Source organism: Nycticebus coucang, chromosome 10 (genome assembly GCF_027406575.1).
Source record: "Nycticebus coucang isolate mNycCou1 chromosome 10, mNycCou1.pri, whole genome shotgun sequence".
In the NCBI taxonomy this organism is placed as follows: Eukaryota; Metazoa; Chordata; class Mammalia; order Primates; family Lorisidae; genus Nycticebus; species Nycticebus coucang.
The window spans coordinates 56,076,009-56,089,994 of record NC_069789.1 but is presented as its reverse complement, the minus strand read 5'-3'; the positions used below and the strand labels follow the sequence as shown (position 1 = coordinate 56,089,994).

Genomic DNA, 13,986 nt, shown 5'->3' with positions numbered 1-13,986 from the left:
GGTCGATAGAAAACGGGCGGTGATTGGTAAGGGGGTGGGATTTGCTTCCCGGCGGGGTCCTGCGGAGTTGGCCGAGGCTCCTGTGGGACTGGAGGACTGATCTGCGTAGAAGAGGGTGGCAGGGAAGAGAGAAGAGAGCTCTGAGTGAGAAGCGGAGCCGGGGGCCTGGGACCCGTCGCGTCACAGCAGGTAAAGACTCCTTTCTTCTCTTCTTTCTTCTTCCCGGCCGCCGGGCTGGAGCCCTGACTAAACAAACCCGGGCTGGGGCGGGAAGGAGAGGGCGCGGATGCTGCTCGCGGCATCGCCTTAGCGGTGCCGCCCGTGATCCCTCAGACGGCCCCCACCCCTTCCCGACCCTCTCCAAATCTCCCAGTACAGCCCATAATACTTCTTAAGACTGCGAGTCTCTCCGCCCATCACCGCACAGCCTAGGACTCTGCCCTGGCTCACAGACCGCTGCGCAGCCCGCACCCAGCCTCCTCCCCAGTCCCTCTGCACACAGGTAGTTGTGGTCCACCTTGGGGCAGCCATCGTTGGCATAGCCAATAGCCATCGACGGGCCTCTTCCCAAATCCTGGCAGACAGCCTGGGTCACAACCTAGGATCCAGAAGATGGGTGTTCCGCATAGCTTCCGGGGCTCTTCCCGTGTCCCACCTCCCGGCCCGCGCTTTACCCACTCTCATTCCCAGATCATAGTTTGGTCCCCAAAGTTGCTAACATCCTTGCACTTCACGTAACCGCGCGCCCCACGATAGTCTCCTAGTTCCCCGTAACTCTCAAGGCAGCCCTCTCCTTGCCACCTCCCGCCTTCCAAGCGTGTGCAGCTCCAGTTGTCCCTGGGCTCGCGTACAGGCTCAGGACCCCACCTCACACCCGCCTCCTGCTTCCTGCCCGCCCGAAGCACGCCGCTTCTGCCCCCTCTCTTCTTCCCTCTGTGTGACCCTTCAGATGAGGGAAGTGGCAAATACTAGGGACAGGGGCGACCAAGGAGGGAGGGTCGCCGCTGCGGCACGCGGTGGAGTTTGATGCCCAGCTCTGCGCTCCCGCTTGCTTCCCTCCCTACTCCCGGGCCTTGGCACCTCCTGGTGCGAAGAATCCGGACTGCGACCCTCGCAGACCTGTCCCTACCCCCAGCCTAGGATTGGGTGCGGTATCCGGGCTCCCCGGGCTTGGGTGACAAAAAATATTGGAGGTGGCATTTAAAGTCACTCTAGTCCCAGGCTTGGGGGAGGCGACGGTTGCCTTCCGCCCGCCGCCCCCTGTTTTCCCGGCTCCGACCCTATCCTCTAACCCGTTTCCTGCTTCTGCCGACCACATTGTTTTCCTGGATGTGTCCCTTGCCGAGTAGGCTTTTTCCTGCAGATTCCCCCCCACCCCCGCCCTAACATTTAGCTGCCAAGAGAAGCTAGTAACCAAAAACAAAACAACTAGGAGGAGGGGCGGGAGGGGAAGAAAAGTTGTGCCCGGGTGGCTTGTCTCTCCCCGGCTTTGATCCCTTTTGATGTCCTGGGAGGTGCCCCAGCCGGGGGTCAAGGGCCACGTAGGGGGCTGGGCCGGGAGGGCCCCCACTGGCTGGCCGCTGCCCAGCGCCGGCGGGGCTCGCGAGGCCGCCGAGGTGCCGCAGTCCCCGCCTCGAGCCCGGTGTTCCCGCCGCAGTCCCTGCCTGGAGCCCGCGCTGGCGGCTGCTCCAAAGTGTTTTCTTTCAGCCTTAAAACAAAATCCGGAGGGAGCTTCCTTCCTCCCCACCTCTCAGCACAGTGCTCTGCGGGCGGCGTTTGGCTGAGATGAATGGGCCCCGCTTGGGCTCGGAAAGATGTCCCTTACCCCACCCCCGCTGCGATTAGGATCTGGGCTCTAGCTGATCGCCCCCTCCCCCCTTTCCTGCATTTACAGGCAAGTGAACCGGAGCAAACGACTTCCGATCCAGTCTACGCGGCTGCGGCTCCCGTTTGGGATTTGATTTGCAGCATCTTGTAGTCTCTACGACAAAAAAACCGCGAAGCACGCCCAGCGGTTCCCCGGCACCCCTATACGCACCCACTCCCTCGCGGGGATACAGCTGGGCGCGTCCACACCTCCACACCCCCACACCATGTTGTGCGGAAGGACTTCCACTCCCCGCTTGTGTCGTTGATGTCAGACCCCAGGCCAGCCTCCGGGCGCTGCAGTTCTCCTGGCTAATGCTGAGGCTGCGGCTCCTGCTCTAGCACAGGAACCAGCCACTGCCGCACCCGGCCCCACCGTCTGCATGTGCCGGTCGTAGCCGCTTGCCCATCCCGCAGCCCGCGCTCCACGGAGCGCTGGAGACCACCGCGGGGGGCCCCTTCTGCCCTCGGGAGAAGCGGTCTTGGAGGTATTGATTTTGGTGGTTGGATTTTTCCCGTGGATCTATCAATTCACAATTCGAATTTGGAAGAAAGAAGGAAAACATGACGTCTCCAGCCAAATTCAAAAAGGATAAGGAGATCATAGCAGAGTACGATACTCAGGTCAAAGGTAAGGGCTTTGAAAAATAGCATGCTGCAAATGCTCTGTGGACTGGCGAGGCATGCATTTCTACCCTGATTAGCAGGCTGTTCATTTCTCTGGGCGGAGCAGGTGGGGGTAGCCTGACCGACCCCATAGGTGGTTTCATAGATGGGTCTGAACCTCTGAAGGATGGGCAGTGCCAGGGGCCACAGGTGCTGGAAAAGAATTTGTGGAGTGGGCTTTAGGAATGTTTCTATGAGGCTGAGCATTATTTTGGCAGCCCTCTCCCTAAAGCTGGACGGGGAGGGGGAGGGGCAAGAGGTTCTTGGAGAGAGAAAGGCACAATTTGCCTCTGGGTGTGTGGGTCATGTTTCCTTGAAGGACAACTGAAATCTCACAGGTGTTTGGACGTTTATTTCAGAGATGGAAAGGGAATCAAGACAGAGAAAAGCAACCTTACAGAGGGTGTACCATTTGGAAAGCTCTGGGAGAGCAGGTGGGGAGGGGGGATGTTTCTGCTACACTATATTAAAACATGAGATTGCTCTGACCTTGGACACTGAAAGTCTATAGCCACCTTGGGTGCATCTTGTACTTGCCTGGTGTCTGGTCAGCGTGCTTATGATAAGAGATCAATAGGAAATCCGGGAAGAGAAAGAATAGGGGCACCCACACTCAGTCTCCGCCCTCACCTAAATCTGAATAGAGTTGGGATGTTAGAGTTATGGGGTGGTGCTGATTCTGGTAAATGGGAAGACATAATTGTTTAACCCTTCTATGTTGTCATCCTCTGCTCCAGAACACATGCTTTTAAAGCCCCATTTCCCTCTGCAAAAATGTGAAGGGTAAAGCAAAATGTGGACTGGAGAAACCAACTGACCTGTCTCCTTATCTAGTCAACTGCCTGACATGGCTTCTGAATCAGAGCTTGTACTCAGATAGCCTTTTCTTAACCAATAATTCCCTTAGGAGGAGGGTTCCTGCCTGTTAAAGAGCCCCAGCATGTGTTTGTGCAGGGCACTGTCCCTTCCTGGTCATTCATTGGTAAAAACCATGTGGCTTCAGCCCATTGAGACCTTGGCTGGGGAATGGGAGATGTGGGTGGCCTTGAATGTTACACCACATGGTTGGAGCTCTGGGTTTTCCTTTGTTTCAGAGTACAGAGTGAGGGGCCCCTCCTTTCCTTGCACCAGTGCAAGGAGACCTTTTCCTATCATAGATGACTTGGGAAGGGCCATCTCTCCCCTCTAATGATTTCCTAGGGTGGGGGTAGGGGTAGAGTTTGAAATGGGCAACTCCCTTATCTCTTGGGAGGTTGGAAGGTAGTTTGAGGTCTGCTTTGTGCCTCAAAGTTATTTTGTAGAATTTTTATTTTTTATGTTATCATTTTGGTCCATGCTGGAGGTGCCCTGAAGGACTGTCTATCTACTTGGCTGCAAATATTGGTAGGTTTATTACAGAAATGGGGGAGCTGACTGATTGATAACTTTAGTTGAAACTGGGATTGAGAGAGGTGTGGTTGTGAGTTATAATTGAGGTCTTGGCCTCTTGTCAATGTTTATAATCCGGGCCTGTTTTTGTAAACAATAGGCTACTGGCTTCTGTGTCCTGTCCAGATGTACCACATTCTGCTCCTGGAATCCCCCCTGCGATTTTAACCAGACATGTCATTCTTTTTTTTCACACATGCTATTCTTAAACTGTTGCCATAGGGAGTGTTAATAACTTTGATTTTCTCAGATTTCTCTGCAGAAGCATGCCATTTGACTAAGGTGCAAAGTGATTTTACATGTTTATTTTTTGGACAGTTCAGGGCTGGTAGGTGTTAATAGAACCATATCTGCCAATTTCTTATTGGTAAAGGATTTCTCACAAGTCTGTGAAAATCAAACACTTTGTGTATTTACAAACATTGCTCATTGAGATGATGTAATGCATTTGGCTATTTGGGCTTTCTTTTCAACCTTGTCATGAGCAGGAGACTGTTTTACTTTGCTCTGATATTTTTCTCTTGGCACTATTCAGGATCTTAGAATTTTATAGGTAAATGAGTATGATGTCTTATTCAGTGAAGGTGCCCTATTTATGCTTACGGAACTCATTTGAATAGTTTAGTCCCTCATTTTACAGCTGCAGAGAGTACAGAGAACTGAAGAGGTTTGTCCAAGGTCACACAGCTACTTGGTGGCAGATATGAAACTAGAAGCAGCCTTATTGACTCCTAATTCCCTCTGTATATTTATCATGAAACATCTTCTGACTAGGGTAAGAAAAAAATTTTTTTTAGTTCTTTTTGTTGTTGTTGTTGAGACAGAGTCTCATTTTGTTGCCTTCAGTAGAGTGCTGTGGTGTCATAGCTCACAGCAACTGCAAACTCTTGGGCTCAAGCAATTCTCTTGCCTCAGCCTCCCAAGAAGCTGGGACTACAGGCACCCACCACAACACTCGGCTATTTTTATAGATGGGGTCTTGCTCTTGCTTAGGCTGGTCTCAAACCTGTGAGCTCAAGTCATCCACCCATCTTGACCTCCCAGAGTGCTGGGATTACTGGCGTGAGTACCGTGCCCGGCCTAAAAAAATTCTTAAAGAGCTCAAATCTGTTAATGAATAATAGTAGTAATGACGATAATAATAGATCCAGCCTGTCCCAAGTGCTTCATATGAATGATCTGGTTTAATCTTCATGCCAACCCAGGAAGTATTATTGTCACCTTCCATTGACCACATGAGAAAACTGAGAATTAGAGAGGAGAAGATGCCCTTCCAAGGTCACACAGCCAAACCATGGCAGCTTGACTTCATTCTTATATTCGTTCAGTAGAACCTCTGTACGTTGACTACCCAAGGGACTGTAACAAACTGGTCAACATATGGAGGTGATCAACATAAGGAAGTAGGCCTACTGTATGGATATGTACGTGTGGTGCATGTCTGGTCTATGAAAATTAGGTCAACTTCCAGCTGCTTGGGAGGCTGAGGCAGGAGAATCGCGTAAGCCCAAGAGTTGGAGGTTGCTGTGAGCCATGTGACGCCATGGCACTCTACCGAGGGTGGTACAGTGAGACTCTGTCTCTACCAAAAAAAAAAAAAAAAAAAAAGAAAATTAGGTCAACTTAAGAAGGTGCTCCAAGTAGGGAAGTGGTCAACTATGGTGGTTCTACCCTATTTATTGAGTGCCCCCTTATGTATTGTGGGGGCTAGCAATATAGCAGTGAAGAAGAAAAAGTACTCACCCACATGGAACTTACATTCTAGAACCTATGGTGTCTATGGAGGAACATGGGACCTGGAGACCAAAGACCAGGGTTCTGAGTTGGCTCTATCCCCTACTAGCTGGAAGTCCTGGGTCAGAATTATTACTTTCAGCTTTTTATGTGTTATATGGGACTCATGGTACTGCTAGCCTTATTTCTCTTAACAGATGCCAAGATAAGAAAGAGAATTGCCCTAACAGCCAAGCAGTTTGGTTTGGTGATTAAGAACTCAGTTTTTAATCAGGAATTCAGGTTTAACTCTCAGTTCTGCCACTTGCTTGCCTTACATCTGCATGACTTCTGTGAGCCTCAGTTTCTGATTTGGAAAACAGGCAAAATAATATGCATTTCCTAAGGTATTTGTGAGGAGTTGATGAGATAGTATATATAAATCATTTTAGAATAGTATCTTGCAAGTGTTCAGTAATGGTATAGTCTACTCCTAAGTTTGTGAGTTTTCCTTTTTGCTTACTTGACCTTACTGTTGAGGCTGCATTGCATATTCGCTCCTAAAGTGCCAGCTAGTAAATGATAGGAAACAAGTCAAGGAATGAAACTTGAGTTCCAGCTGGAGTTCATCCATTAGTAACAAAAGATATCTCTGGTCAGTCATTTAAACCATCTGGATATCAGTTTCTTTTTCTGTACAATGAACAGGTTAACTGTCTAATTGTTGGCTGCTATAGTTCTGTGTGTCTCTGACCAGAGTCCTGGGCCCTGCATAACAACAGTTTGAATTAAGTAGACTCTAAATGGGACTCTCATCTAATGGAACCCTTTGTGATACCTTCTCTATCCCTTTGTTTTTGCCTCCCCTTAAATTACCTGCTTGTATGTGCCCTGAAGGATTTCTGAGACTGCAGTCCTAACCCTATCTCAGTGTGGTTTTATGAGAGGTGTGCTCCTTAAGTCAGCCTGCAGGTAATACCTTAAACATAGTGCCTTATTAAAAACCGCCATTGTTTCTGGTTTGTGGGTGTTCAGATTCCTTTGAAAGTTCTTGACTGACATTGTCTGACTTGAAAGCAATACTGTTCTTAGTTCTTTCCAATTTACAAAGTGCTTTCATATACAGTTGTTCCTTGGAACCTGGGGGGATTGGTTCCAGGATCCCTCCCCCACCCCAGCTCCCCAAAAGGATAATAGCAAAATCTGAGGATGCTGAAATCCCTTATATAAAATGGTGTAGTATTTGCAAATAATATATATATACACATCCTCCCATATGCTTTAGATTATCTCTAGATTACTTACAATACCTAATGCATTGGAACTGCTACATAAATGGTGTATGGTTTTTTAATTTGTATTTTTTTGTTATTGTATTGTTATTTTTATTATTATTTTCTCCCAAATATTTTCTATCAGCAAGTTGGTTGAATCCGGAGGATGTGGGATCCACAGAGATGGAGGGCTGGCTGTACATTAATTTCTGGAAATTCTTTAGAAGCCTGTTCTGATTCATGGTGATAACTTAGGCCTTTGGTTTCTCATCTGTTAGCTTTTTGCTGGTATTGGAGCAGCACAAGGTGGTAAGGTACAGGGCATGGTAACCAGAGCATTAGTCTGGGGGATATTTGGATGAATTCTTATCACAGCATACAGTCCCGGGTATTGTTATTTCCTTATTTAAGGCCCCTTTCCTTTATCCTCTCCATACCTTGAGTTTTTATGGTCTCCCAGAAGCTTGAGATTGACAGTTAATGCAAATATTCCCAGAGGAATAATCTAAAACACATTGGCACTGTATGCTGAGCAGTCAAATTTTCTTTCTTGAAAACATTAGGGGTCTTTTCTTTTCTTTTCTTTTTTTAAACATCTTAGGAGAATAGTGTATGTATACCACAGAGCTGAAAAGTGAAATTTTGTAATTTCCATCTGGAGCATTTTGATAGAAAAAGCACAGACCTTTGCCTGGAACAGTTTAACCCTTTCAGGACCCTTTCAGCAAGAGATGAAATTTAAAACTAGTCATATCGTGTGTGTACACACACTTGGGAATACTGATTGCTGGTATTTAAACAAGCTTGCTCCCTTGGGAGGTCTGAGCAGTTCTTCACTCATGCCAACAAAGGTCTTCTCCAAAGCTTCTTTCTTTCCCCCCTCCCCACTGCCCCCAATCCCCAGGGGAGCATTAAATATAATCAGTTTGTGAAAAGCTGCAGTAAAACATCTAGTTGGAATCCCCAAGCAGATGCTATCATCTTCCTGAGAGATGATTGAGGGCTTCTCTTCCTTTGCTCAGGGAAAAAAAAAAATAAAATAGTGACTCTGCAGTAAGGTGAACTGGAAGAAAGTGAAGCTCTTGGAAAAATTCAAGTACCATACTCTGCATCTCAGAGATGACAGATCCTGGAGGAAGGTGGTGGGCAAGGAGCCAGTGGATGTTGTGTGGTGTGCTAAGTAGTGATGGTTGGAAACATGTTCATGTATTAGATTTTCCAGTTTTAGGCATTCGTTTGGGGGGTTAGGAACAGAAATTTCCTTTGGAGAAGCCTCTCTGGTAGTTATGGCCACAACCATCATGCATTATGCAGGTTGAAAGCTTAGACAAGCTCTGATCATTTCTCTACTCTGAAGTTTATAGAGTCTGAGTTGGCCACGATATGTAATACATTCCTCTCCATCCTCCGCCCTTGCTTTTAAATCATCAGGTGCCTAAATCCTGACTCCCACTACTCATACCCAGTGGCACCTGTGGAGTTCTCATTCCAGAACAGGGAACTCTTGATGGCAATTGTGCTTACCTTACATCCTTGATCTCTGACATTAGGGCAATATGTCATGATGCAAGAAGAAGTCAGTTTATTTGTAGATTTTTACTGGTAATAAAATTCAAGTGAAAAGTTTTAACCTGGTATCAGCCCCAGAATTAACCTTTTTGGGAATCTGGGGAAGTTACTTTGGAAGTTGTTTCATTTAAAAATAAATAACAGGAACACTTAAAAACATTTTACAAAATTACAAAATAACTTAACCTTTACTGATTTTATAACAATGTGTAGGAACTCTCATATCTTCCTTTCTCTCTTTAATTATGATAAAACATACATAGGATCTACCATTTTCACTATTTGAAAGTGTACAGTTCAGTAGCATTAAGTACACTCACATTGTTATGAAACCATCACCACCACCTTTCATCTACAGAACTTTCATCTTGCAGAACTGAAACTCTGTACCCATTAAATAATAACTCACCGTTCTCCCCTGCCCAGGGCAATCACCATTGTACTTTCTGTCTCTGTTCGACAACTCTAGGTATTGCATCTATATAATATACTGCATAGGTACTACATATATGTATAGTATGTATATATGTAAGTGGAATCATATGGTATGTATCCTTTTGTGACCGGCATATTTTACTTAGCACAATGTCTTCAAGATTCATCCACATTGTAACATATGTCAGAGTTACTTTGCTTTTTAAGGCTGAATAACATCGCATTGTATGTATATATCGCATTTTATTTATTCATTTATTCATTGGTAGACACTTGGGTTGCTTCCACCTCTGCCTATTATTAATAAGGCTGCTGTGAACCTGTGTATTCCTATTTGTTAAAAATGTCCTTCATACCACGGATTTATAAGCCTTATATACAGTTCTATATAATCATCTGTTCTATAAATGTTTGAGAGTTAAGATTTTAATATATGCATTCATATTTTCATATTATGGATTTGTACTATATTTGTAATACAAGCATTGTATATTCACTATGAAGTATATAACTTTTAATAACTATGTGAATTGCTAAAATTTTAAGCTATTTTAATAACTTCATTGAGGTTTAATTGACATTTAATAAACTGCATGTGTTTAAGGTACATAATTTGATAAACTTTGATGTATGTTATATACTCATGAAACCATCACAGTCAGGAAATTGAACTTAACTATTACCCCAGATGTTTTTTCATTGTGATGCATTGGTAAGTAAGTACTGTAATAACCATGTTATAGAAAAGACAATAACTTAAAGATAAATAAGAGCCAGGTATTATGAAATTTAAAAAAGTAATAAATAAATGATGGTCTAAGCCTTCCAGATTGGCTCTGGAAAAATTGTTTAACCAAGACAATCTACTGGGGAAGTTGGGTTAATAATTGTGTCTTGGTCATTACTATGTTTTTAGGAGGGAAGTTATAGGATGGAGAGAGAAAGAAAAGAAAAAAAATCTTGGCAGTGTTAGGAGCTCACAGTGAAAGTATCTGTTTTCCTACAGTCCTTGCTTGAACCAGTCCCCAGGGCCTCATGCTGTTTAGAAGGGGTCACAAATGAGTCAGATGCTAAGGGGAGGGGTTGGGGGCTCCCACTGGAGAGTTACGGGGAATGTTATGAATATGGCTTCTTTCCTCTAGTGATTGACTCCCTATTGCCTCCTGACATGAGCTAAGTCCTCAACCTGGCTGCAACCTGTCATTTCATCCATAGTTCTCACTTTACCTTGAGAGGACTAAAAGCCTATCTGGACTCTGCCATTCTTTAAACACATATACATACTATTAGCTAACATTTTGCTATTTGGGGCTTACCATATACTAGGCATTATCCTTTATGTCAATAATCCTTATTACCTGCTTTGGGAGGAATGTATTACTATTATCACTTTTTGCTGATAAGGAAAGTGAGATATAGGCTATCCAGGGTCTGGTGAATGATGGAATAGGAATTAGAATCTCAACTGTCACCAGAGTCTGAGTTCTGAATGCTGTTTATGGAATGTCCCTTTCTTATTGCCCAGTCCCAGATTTTTACCTGCTAAAATTCTCACCTTTGTGGTAAAGTCCAACTTTTCTGAGATGCCCTTCTTATTGACCCTGACCAGAAATGCCCCTTCTCTCTATTTTACCCACATAGTGCTTCTCTTAATAGATCTCTGGTGGCATTGATCTTGCACTGACTGTGTTATGTTTGGATTATTTGTATTTCATTTTTCATTCTTCTGCTGATTTTCTGGTGGGAATGTTTTGAGGTTGTATAGTACAGTGTAAATGGCATAGGCTTTGGAACCATTCCTCAGTTGCCATCTTGTCATTATCACCTCCTTGCTCTATAACCTTGCTCAAGTCACTCAACTTCTCTTCCAAGCTTCCTCTTCTGACAGTAACAAGACCTGCATTGCTGTTTATTGCAGTTGTAAAGTGCTGGCTCAGTGTATGGCAAATATTAAATGCTAAATGCAAAGTTTCTTCTTATAGAAAATGTATCTAGGATGGCGCCCATAGCTCAGTGGTTCAGGCCGGGTACACCCAGGCTTGGCGAGTTCAAACCTGGCTTGGGCCAGCTAAACAACGACAACAGCAACCAAAAAATAGCTGGACATTGTGGGGGCACCTGTAGTCCCAGCTTCTCAAGAGGCTGAGTTAAGAGAATCACTTAAGCCCAAGAGTTTGAGGTTGCTGTGAGCTGTGACGCAATGGCATTCTACTGAGGGTGACATAGTGAGACTCTTTCTCAAAAAAATAAAATAAAATAAAATAAAATGTGTCTAGAACACTGTTGTATCTCAAATCAGTAAATATTTATTTACTATAATAATGAATGAATGAATTGATAACATAGAATATTGAAAATAATCTTTTATCATATATATATTATTTTATTTTATTTTATTTTTTTGCAGTTTTTTGGCTGGGTCTGGGTTTGAACTTGCCACCTCCGGCATATGGATGGGGCCCGTGCCCTACTCCGTTGAGCCACAGGTGCCACCCCTATATATATATTTTTGAGACAGAGTCTCCTTCATTTGCCCTGGAAGCTCACAGCAACCTCAAACTTTTGGGCTCAAGTGATCCTCTTATCTCAGCTTCCCCAGAAGCTGGGACTACAGACACCTGCCCAAATGTCTACCTACTTTTTCTGTTTGTAGAGATGGGGTCTCTCTTGCTCAGGCTAGTCTTGAACACCTAAGCTCAGGCAATCCACCTGCCTGGGCCTTCCAGAATTATAGGCATGTGCCACTGCACCCGGCCACAAATAATTTTTTAGAATTAGTTCCCTAATTTCATCTTGACAGTATATCTTACGCAGTATCACCAAGGTGATTAAAAAACTTATTTTTTTTGCTAAGGTCATAGCATAAAAGACTTTATATTCATTACTTTCCAGTTCCCCTGCTTACATTTTGTATTACCATAGAGCTGAACAGGCCTCTGGTTTCCTTTCTATATTGTGTTATACCATGTTCTGGATTTATCCTTGCTGTGCCCTCTCTTTGGAATGGGTTCTCTTCCATGAACCATGAAAATTGTTCATTCTTTAAAGCCCAGCTCAGATGCCACTTCCTCCAGAAAGCTTTCCCTGCTTATCCTTGCTCTCTGCACAGTAACCCTGTGCAGGACCCCAAGCAGGATTCCTCACTCTCCCCGTGCTTTCTGTGCGGGGTTAGTCAGTGCATCCTCTGCATTCCGCTGCGGTGTCCTCAAGCGTACTTGTATCACGGCACTCACACTCACATTACATTGTAATCTCTTTATTTATATCTCTTTTTACAACTCACAGAGCACCTTTGGGAAAGAACTATCTTTTACTCATTTCTCCATGTTCAGTTTTACTCATTTCTACATGCCCAGCTTCTGGCACATAGTAAGCTCTAAAATGTTTGTAAATTGAACTGATTTCTGAGGTTGGATATGACAAGTGCCATGCTTCTGCAGTTCCCCTGACTCCAATAAAAATCCCACTCCTCATGTTAATGTTATTTGAAATTTGAAATAGGTTAAACATTGTGAGTATGTTGTCATTACATAAGGATAAGGACATACTATATGGCATACCAGACCCTTTCCCCCACCTGGAGTGTGTGTTTCTCCTTATTTATTACCCCTCAGCCCTTTTTAGAATCACTGTTCTAGAGCTAGATACTTGCTGAGTTGATGAAATTTCTTCAATCATGTCTCTACCTTTAGAAACCAAGAAAAATACTAACTCTGAAATTCCCCAAACTTTAAAAGGAATGTAAGGCTTTTTGTCATGACAGCAAAATATAGTCTGCATTTGTCTAGGATTTATTTGTCATTTTTAACAGATATTCAAAGTAAATTTGAAGGTTGGGTGTGGTGGCTCATGCCTGTAATCCTAGCACTCTGAGAGGCTGAGGCTAGTGGATTACTTGAGCTCAGGAGTTCAAGACCAGTCTGAGCAAGGGCAAGACCTTGTCTCTACTGAAAATAGAAAAATTAGATGGGTGTCATGATGGCTCTTGGGGGGCGTGGGGGGCGGGCAACAAAGTGAGACTCTGTCTCAGAAAAAAAAGAAAAAGTCTACATTTGAGAATGTTTTAAGTCTGTCTTGACCAGGTCTTAAAATGGGGTTGACTTGAAAAGAGAACTGTTGTGATACTTTTTCTAAGGTTTTGGAGAAAAATATTGCCTGGATAGAAGCAGCTGTGTGATCTGGGGTAAACTTGGGGAGGAAGGGTGCAAAGGGACAAACAGGACAACTTTCTTTTCTGGTTTTTTAAGTCATTTGGTATTAAATAGCCTTGACTTTATTTATGCACTGTGTATGAATAGTTCTGAACTTGAAACGCATATTTGTGAGGAAGCAAAAACAGCTGAGGCGCGTTCCTCCATTTTTGTGTGTATTTTAGGATACCATCTGTTAGGGAGAAGGCAGAGCATTTTTGTTTTTTGTTTTTTGTTTTAACGATATCTTCTAAAAATGCATTAATCAGTGGGCAGTCATCTTAAAAGGCATTGTCCCTTTTGTCATTGTCACCAGTTACCAAAGAAAGTTGGGACCTTGCTGTTTGAACCCAGATTCTGCATTTTAGAATCACAGTATGATAGGCAGGGTCTCCATAGAGAAGATGACCTTGACAGTTATAGGTGGCTGAGTGGCCAGGAAGACAAGGCACAGAAAACAAAGGGACTCAAGAACATGAACTGGCCAAGGCATATCATGCCATAAGTTTTAAGAACTATATCTTTTTTCTGAAGAGTTAGCAATTTTTTTCCAAAAATTAAAATTCCTTAGAAATCTGCTCCTTTTCCCCACTAGACTCTAGGTATGTGTGTGCATGTGTGTCAATTTTGGAGGGAGGATACTGGACCAGATCTTATCAGATGAGTACACTCTTCTTTATGGAGGCATGGTGATTGAAGTATCAGTTTTAGAACAATATTTCTTTTTGTCCAATAGGTTACTTCCTAACACAAATTAAATTACAGGATGCTACACACACAGAATGTTTCCAAGGGAAAGAGTGCTGGATTGGGAGGCAGAAAGCTTGGGTACTAGTTTGGCTTTG

The 13,986-nt window shown here is 44.1% G+C and overlaps 1 protein-coding gene across 6 annotated transcripts in view; it reads left to right on the top strand.

Moving 5' to 3' along the window:
- The first annotated feature begins 52 nt into the window (after positions 1–52).
- Positions 53–13,986, top strand: part of SRGAP2 (SLIT-ROBO Rho GTPase activating protein 2) — a 270,004-nt gene continuing 256,070 nt past the window's right edge. For all 6 annotated transcript variants that reach the window (XM_053605449.1, XM_053605448.1, XM_053605450.1 and 3 more), the window contains exons 1-2: positions 53–189; positions 1,895–2,497. In XM_053605449.1, coding sequence (XP_053461424.1) covers positions 2,431–2,497 — 67 coding nt within the window. In that variant the 5' untranslated portion in view covers positions 53–189; positions 1,895–2,430. The remainder of the gene's footprint in view (positions 190–1,894; positions 2,498–13,986) is intronic.